General features: G+C 41.0%; 1 protein-coding gene across 1 annotated transcript in view; it reads left to right on the plus strand.

Annotated features, from left to right (window-relative positions):
* ppih (peptidylprolyl isomerase H (cyclophilin H)) overlaps positions 1 to 7,855 on the plus strand; it is a 64,156-nt gene extending 56,301 nt beyond the window's left edge. Inside the window, exons 10-11 of the mRNA XM_072585930.1 lie at positions 4,819 to 4,882; positions 6,921 to 7,855. Of these exons, the coding sequence (XP_072442031.1) occupies positions 4,819 to 4,881 (63 nt within the window). The 3' untranslated portion in view covers position 4,882; positions 6,921 to 7,855. The remainder of the gene's footprint in view (positions 1 to 4,818; positions 4,883 to 6,920) is intronic.
* The last annotated feature ends 255 nt before the right edge of the window (positions 7,856 to 8,110 follow it).

Raw genomic sequence — 8,110 nt, forward strand, 5'->3', positions numbered from 1 at the left:
CTTTATGTACATGCAGAGAGTCCTTGACACTGATCCAGCTCCCAGCGTGAACAGGATATCAGACACTTCTGTTTATATCTGTCAGCTAGGGCTCCCTGACTGGGACTGTTAATCTGGCCCAATCAGGGCAGTCATATTCTAAGATGTTGACTGTACTGACCTTGTTACAATCATTACAACATTTGTTCTTTGGGGCCCTGAGGGGTCACTTTAAGGTCACCTGGGATTACTTCTGCTTCACAATGTGTAGATTCCAGTCACGAGGTCAGGATTACCTGTGCCTCGTGTTTATGCCCCACCCAGTTGGTCATTGCTGCATTTCCCAGGCAGGGGGCAGTGATGATGGTTGCCTTCACCCTGCCCTGTGTAATGCAATTGCCCCTTGGAGAACCTCCTATTGCTCCCTGTGGAACCCATGTGCTTAGATAGAAAAACACTGACTCCACCCATTCAGGGCCATTTTCTGTTTCCATTGCATATTTATAATTAGCCCGAGGATGGAAGGCATGGCAGGTTGGACTTGGCACCGTGAGCATCAGGCTCATCCAGATAATCAAGAGCATCACCACTCCAACCCTGAAATTTCCATACCCTTTTCTTCCCAAGGGCTCCCTGTCCAGCCCATCAGCGCTGAGCCCCCAGGGTTGTCCAAGGCCCACTCCCCCAACTGTGGTGAAAAGGACCCCGACCATGTTCACCCCAAGTGAATGATGGACCATATCCAAGCCCCTGGACTGGACCAGCTGATGCCTGTGACTAGCTGTATACATGGAGGATTACTCTCTGTTAGACTTGGAGACCTGGTCATTTGGTTGGCACAATGTGTCTGCCACATAGACAGGTAGCACATGCTGTACATGTGAAATTGGTGTAACACAGAGCTGTCTATGACGACCCCCTTGACTGGTGACTGCTAACAACCACACATTATTGACCGGCTTTGTTTTTGCATGGAGCAACAAAGCAAGACAGAAGAACTGTGAGCCTTTACAGTCTGGCTGAAGCAGCAAAATGTAACAGGCAAGGCAGATGGTCTAAGCACCAAAGTAGTACACAGTGGGAGAAAGAGCAGACAGCTCTGAGATGTAGCTGAAAAATGTGTTGCTGGAAATGCGCAGCATGTCAGGCAGCATCCAAGGAGCAGGAGAATCGATGTTTCAAGCATAAGCCCTTCTTCAGAGATGTACCTTTTCTGAGATGCACCTTGGTTCTATGCATTGGATTGGTGCCTGACCCTGCATATACACTTTGTTAGCAGCAGCATTGCAATGATGGACAGATTGGTACTGTAACTGGATCAGAGATGTATGCCAATTTTTATTAAGGTTTGTATGTATACAGTGTACTTTTAAGAGAGAGAAAAAGAATAATCATGGAATGTATTCCCCTTGACTTCCGTACAAATATGGTGCACCAAAAGACTGCATTATTCCATAAAATATGGCAGCCCTTCTTGAATTACATAAATACAGATATTTCGGCCATCCTAACAAGGACTTTTATTTAATTGAGATTACGAACCTGGCTGGTCCGGGGCCCCTTGGGAGAGGAATCCCGCACGAATGCGGGTTTTGTTACGATTTGATGTTAACGCATTCTGAGCATATATCCCACTACTCAATTTCTGTGTTATCCGTCGTTTTCTTTTTCTTCTCTGAATAATGTAAGAGACTTAATTATACACTCTGGTTCGTTGTAGGTTAGATTAGTAGTTAGTTGAGTTTTGTTTTTTTTTTCGGTATTTTTTTTTCTGTTTGATAAATTTTGGTTATTATTTATTTAAACTTGTAAAAATGTTAAATTTTCAATAAAAATATCTATAAAAAAGAGAGAGAAAAAGCTAGCAAGGACTGACTGAAAGCGCAGGTTGTGCTGAACAATTTAAAAATGTAATACCTGGTTGAAACAAACAGCTGGATTTGCGTTACCATGGAACAAAAACAAATTCAAATTCAGCCAATCAGTTTAGATTATGAACCAGATACTAAAATCCAATTGAAATTGAATTTAGTGTTTTGATGACATCAAATCAATGAAATGATCCGATGTTTTGGGGTATAAAATCCATAATTTTTAACAGTTAGGGAGAGAAATGCCAAGAACCAACAAGTATAGATTGCTCGCCAAATAGCTCTCTAAGAGGTACCTGTCCATAAGAAAAGTTGTGCAGCAGAAAACGGAAGAGATGACCCAGGAAATTCAGCCAAAAAGCTACAATGGAAAATCAACAAAGCTGACTGGTTTTGAAACGTGATTATTCTTTTTTGTAAATCTTAATCGGGGAATTTTTTTATCAGACCGGTATTATAGAGTGGAAGGTAAAAGATAGGTTTAAGAGAAAGTAGTTGTAAGTAGTTGTCAAATGTTCTCTTTTGGACTTAAAGAATAAAATTGTTAATTTTTCCTTTAAATAATGACCTCTGGGATAGTTCCTTGCCTTTTGAAATTTAACAGATGATGATGTGAGGTGAGCTTCTGTGTGTGTGGGGTTTAAATTAGCAGAGGGGTTTACCCCGTGTTGCATTTGTGGAGAGAGAATCCAAGTTAACATGTCGAATTTAGTATGATTTCTTCAGAACTGAAAGATCCAGCAGCCGTGACTGTGACTCACCGTTCCTCACTTGATAACTAATGGCTGTTGTTATGACACAGGTTAAACCCTCCTGCTTAGTTTAAACCAGCAACACTGAAAAGATTTATCCCATGCAATGATCTGGGGAAATTCGAGAGGCCAAGAACTATTTAAAGTAAAAATTAACAACGTTATTTCTTAAGGTATAACTGAGAATAATTAACAACTATTTACAACTCCTTCCTCTAACCTATCTTTCCCCTCTATACCCTATAAAATCCCCGCTTAAGATTTACAAAACAAAACTTACCTTAAAACCAGCCAGCTTTCAGTTCTTCTCTGTATTCCTGTCTGTGTTTCTTCTTGGGGATTCTGCTTCACAGGTCACTGATCGATAAAGGTACGTTTAAGAGAGCTATTTTTCAAGCAGTCTTTGCATACTGGTGGCTTGGCAATTCCCCTCCCAACTGTTCAATTTTCCCCGATCTTATACTCCCAAAGCATTGTGTTAAGATTAAGATATGAAATACAAACTGGATTAGAGGTTTTTTTTTTGGGGGGGGGTGGCGGTATAATTTAAACCGATTGGCCTAATTTGAACCTGTTTTGTCATTTCCAAGCGGCCAGCTAATCTAGCTTTTGACCAAGTGTTATGTTGTTACCTTATTGAGAACACTTGGTGCTGTCAGGTAGTTCTACCAGCTTTTAACTCTTTAAAGGTACAGTACACCCACATCTTCATAACACTGTGTCTTCAGTAACTGAGGCCATCAAACTGGAGTTCCCTCTCCAAATCCCCTCAGCCTCTCAACATCTCTTTGATTTCAGATGCTCCTTCATATCAACATCCTTGAGCAATGTTTTGATTACTTGTTCCAGAATCTGCTTCATAACGGTCATGGGAAAGGCCTTGGTGTTTTATGGTGCTAAAGATGCAAGGTAAATACAAACTGATGTTGTAAGGCTTAATACAAATTCCAGTCTGACTACTTTTAAGGTCAATGCACAGCTTCTACTGAACTTTCAGACCATCTGCAAACGTATTCAGATTTCTGCCTTATTTCAGACAATTTTCTTTTTGAAACTTGCTCACTGGTCAGTTTGGTAACCTGAGAGTCACTAGTTACCTGTGAGTCACTAGTTGTGTGCGAAGAATAATGAGTGCAGGAATTGGGAGGTCATGTGGCTGTTCAGGACGTTGGTTAGGCCACTTTTGGAATATTGTGTGCAATTCTGGTCTCTTTGCTATCAGAAGGATGTTGTGAAATTTGAAAGGGTTCACAAAAGATTTACAAGGATGTTGCTAGGGTCAGAGGATCTGAGCTATAGAGAGAGGTTGAACAGGCTGGGGCTGTTTTCCCTGGAGCATCATAGGCTGAGGGGTGACCTTAATGAGGTTTACAAAATCATGAGGGGCATGGATAGGGTAAATAGACACGGTCTTTTCCCTGGGGTGGGGGAATCCAGAACTAGAGGGCATAGATTTAGGGTGAGAGGGGAAAGATACAAAAGAGATCTAAGGGGAAACTTTTTCACGCAGAGGGTGGTATGTGTATGGAATGAGCTGCCAGAGGATGTGGTGGAGGCTGGTACAATTGCAACATTTAAAAGGCATTTGGATGGGTATATGAATAGGAAGGGTTTGGAGGGATATGGGCCGGGTGCTGGCAGGTGGGACTAGATTGGGTTGGGATATCTGGTCAGCATGGACGGGTTGGGCCGAAGGGTCTGTTTCCATGCTGTACATCTCTCTGACTTTAATAAATGCCAATTCTCAGTGGATGGCAGTCAGTAGCATGTACAAATCTGCATATTTAATTTTTGCTAACCATTCACATCCTTGCCTTCATTATTATGGAAGAAAGCTCAGGAGAGTATATTGTGTAACGTGAAGAATAATTTTCTTTTAATGTCAACTTTAGCTTTATACAGAGAAAGAAATTCCTTTTCACTTTCACATAAATCTGTTCATCTAAATAGTTTTGTTCAGTCCTTTCAGTTTATTGACTGCTGAAGTTTATTGAGTGTAAAGATATTAAAGCCATAGAATAATGGAATAAAAACATGAAAAGAAATGATCTCCAGAATCCTTGCTGGCTGTTTCCTAGAACAATCCAAAACTAATTTGGCATCTTGTTTCATCTTCCTTTTTTGAAACATTTCAACAGCTTCACTGTTAAATTATGTCAGTGTCTCTTTTTGTCCATAAAACTGCTCCAAATGTTCATTTGATCATTTCATTTCAGGTATCCACTTGCCACTCTCCAGGGAACCAGAGCAGGTTTGCAGCAGAGAAGGGACTCATTTGAGGTGTGTGTGCGCGCGCCAGTTCTTTGGTTTCACATTCCAAGCCTAATGTCCTGCAAAATTTTCTCATCTCAACTATAAATCTTCCTCTGCCACAAATACTTATCCAATTTTCTCTTAAAGGTTGCCATGATCTTGACCTGCATCACATTGCCTGGTGAATTCTTTATGTTCCTATGACACCCCTGTTCACAGGAATGCCTCCTCTTTTCTCAGTCTTGGAGCCAATCACTAACTGATGACCTTCTACCACTAATTATCCAAATAGCCTTACATTTTTCATTTAAAACTCATTAGTTTGAAAATGTTGCTCAGATTGCCCTCAGCCTAATCAACTCCAATGGCAATGCCCTGCAAAGGCCGGTTTCTGTTCTTTGACCAGAGATTCTCACCCATGAACTTCATGATGGTTTCACCAAAAAACTGCTTTAAACTGCAGACTGCTGCAAAATATTTTCCAAGTTTGATATTTTATCTCTACTCTTGTACTCCGTGCCTAAATGAATGCCAACTTTCCTTTACCAATGTCTGCATTCTAAGTGTTTGTGGGAAGATGATGGAGGTTGTAGTAATGTCACTGGATTAATAACCTAGACACCCAAGGTAATGCTTTGTGTACATGCATTTAAATTCCACCATAGTGGAATGGTTGGTGGAATCAACTCTAGAGTTTGTAGGTTCTTGTGCTGCAGTGGTAGCATCCCTGCCTTTTAGCTGAGGCCTGGGTTCAAGTCCCACCTATTCCAGAGGTGTGTAATAACATCTCTATACAGATTCATTAGAATTATTTAAAATACATCAAGTCATCAGTGGTATACATGACAACTGTCATCTATTGTACTAAAATAAACCCATCCAGTTCAGTAATGTCTTTTAGGGAAGGAAATGTCTCATTGTTACCTGTGACTCCAGAGCAACAGCACTGTTGCTGACTCTCAACCACCCTCTAAACCAGCACTAGCAAGCCCTTCTGTTCAAGGGCAATTAAGGATGGGCTACAAATGTTGGCCTGGCCAGCAACACCCACATCCCAAGGCAAAATAAGGAAACATTCTAAGTTGTAACTGAATTATTTAATATATTGGGTATGATATCGCACATGTAGGCAATCATCCCATGTTCTGCAGGAATGACCATTCCTTGTTGTTTGAGGTTAAATAGTGAATATTGGTCATTATCTATCATAGTAGATACTGTATTCCAGTCAAACTTGATCCTGCCTTTTCTTGCATTTCACATTAGCTTTCAATCTGGAGAATCAGGAGGGAGATTAATTTTCTTCTCTCATTGTGAATACCAGACACATTGTGGCCACTACCTTTCATTCCTTTCAATCTGGAAGGTGGCCTGTGACTTTTATAACATCAAGATGTTGCTTGGAAATCTGAATTCAAAACAGAAAATCCTGCAAACACCAAAGAGATCTGGCAGCATCTGTAGGAAGAGAAGGGGTTAAGGTTTCAGATTCTGATGAACTCGTTCTTCGAAGTTCTTGCTGCCATATCTCTTGAGAGTTTTGTTTGAATCTCAAATAGATACAAACACTAAATATTTTATCAGTAACGAAGCTTTTCATGAGGATAGCCAGTTCAGCTCAATGAACAGTGAGTTGAAAGACAGCCCATCTTCCACAGGAAAGACAAGTGGTCTTGAGACTCAATTTTTGTAATTAATGAAAACAAAACCTGTTCTAATTCTACTCAGAGTGAACTCTCTCTGCCTGTGGTGAAGAGTTAGGAAATATTACAGCTAAATTACAAAAGGATTAATGTTCCTCCTTCGCACAATGTGCTGCTATTATGTGGAATGCACAATCAGGGAGACTATGAGAATTAGAGAAAGACTTAGAACATTTTGCCTGACGATAGGGATGGATCACAAGTTGAGAACTGTTTTTATTTCAGTGGGACATTAGTTTTGACTCATAAGGAATACGCATTGATCCATTCAAATAGAGTAATTGACCTGAGTTGTTTAACTCTGCTTCTCTCTACAGGTACTGACTGATGACTATTTCCAACAATTTATGTTTTAATTTCAGATTTTGACCATCCATGGCGTTTGACTCATGTAAGGGAGTGATCTTTGAGAAGTTCTGAACTCTTTAAAAGGTTTCAGATAAAGGCAAAATCTTGTGGATGCTGGAGATCCGAATGTAAAACAGAGAATGGTCGAGGAACCCAGCAGGTCTGGCAGCATCTCTGGAATGAGAAACAGAGTTAACCTTTCCAATCTGATCTGACTCTTCTTCTCCTGCATGGTTCCTGTAATCCTTTCTGAGTTTAACCTCAAAAAGGATTGCCTTTTTGTAGAAATATGAACATTCCGCCTGATCTGCCTTTGAAGCTGTAATGTGAAGTGCAGGGGCAGCGGCAGAGAGCTGCACAGTCTGTTGAAGAGGATACAGCAAAGTACGTCATTCACCGGTGAGACGTTCAAGAACCGATCTTAGCTTCACTGAGCTTCACAGTGCAAGTGTACACTTGCATTGGAGGTGGTGGTGCAAAGGTTCACCAGGTTTGTCCCTGTCATGAGCATGGTTGTCCTAAGGTGAAAAGCTGGATCAGTTGTGCTGATATTCTCTGGAGTTAAGAAGAATGAAGGGCATTTGTTAGACACTGATAATTCTCAAGGGATTTGGCAAGTTTGATACTGAGAGATAGATTCCTCAGTCAACAGAAATAAAAACAGGTCATTAGTCTTAGAAGAAGAGGCACATCATATAGGACATAGAGATGTACAGTACGGAAACAGACCCTTCGTTCCAACCGGTCCATGCCGACCAGATATCCCAACCCAATCTCGTCCCATCCACCAGCACCTGGCCCATTTCCGTCCAAACCCTTCCTATTCATATAGGAAGGTCATGGGGGAGGCAATGGCCTAGTGGTATTCTTGTTGGACTGCTCATCAGAAGACCCTTGTAATAGGCACCCATGGCAAGTGGTGGAATTTACATTCAATAAACAACTGGAATTAAGAGCATCGTGAATCCATTGTCGATTGTCAGGAAAAACCCATCTGGTTTGCTTATGTCCTTTAGGGAAGGGAACTACCATCCTTATCTGGTCTGTGACTTCAGACTCACAGCAATGTGGTTGATTCTTAAATGCCCTCTGGTCAATTAGGGATGAGCAATAAATGCAGGCCTAGCAGGTGATGACCTCATCCCATGAATAAATAAACCCTCAGTCTCTGATGTTCCAAGGAAATTAGCCCTTGCCTATTCAG

The sequence above is a fragment of the Chiloscyllium punctatum genome, chromosome 16 (assembly GCF_047496795.1).
Source record: "Chiloscyllium punctatum isolate Juve2018m chromosome 16, sChiPun1.3, whole genome shotgun sequence".
Taxonomy (NCBI): domain Eukaryota; kingdom Metazoa; phylum Chordata; class Chondrichthyes; order Orectolobiformes; family Hemiscylliidae; genus Chiloscyllium; species Chiloscyllium punctatum.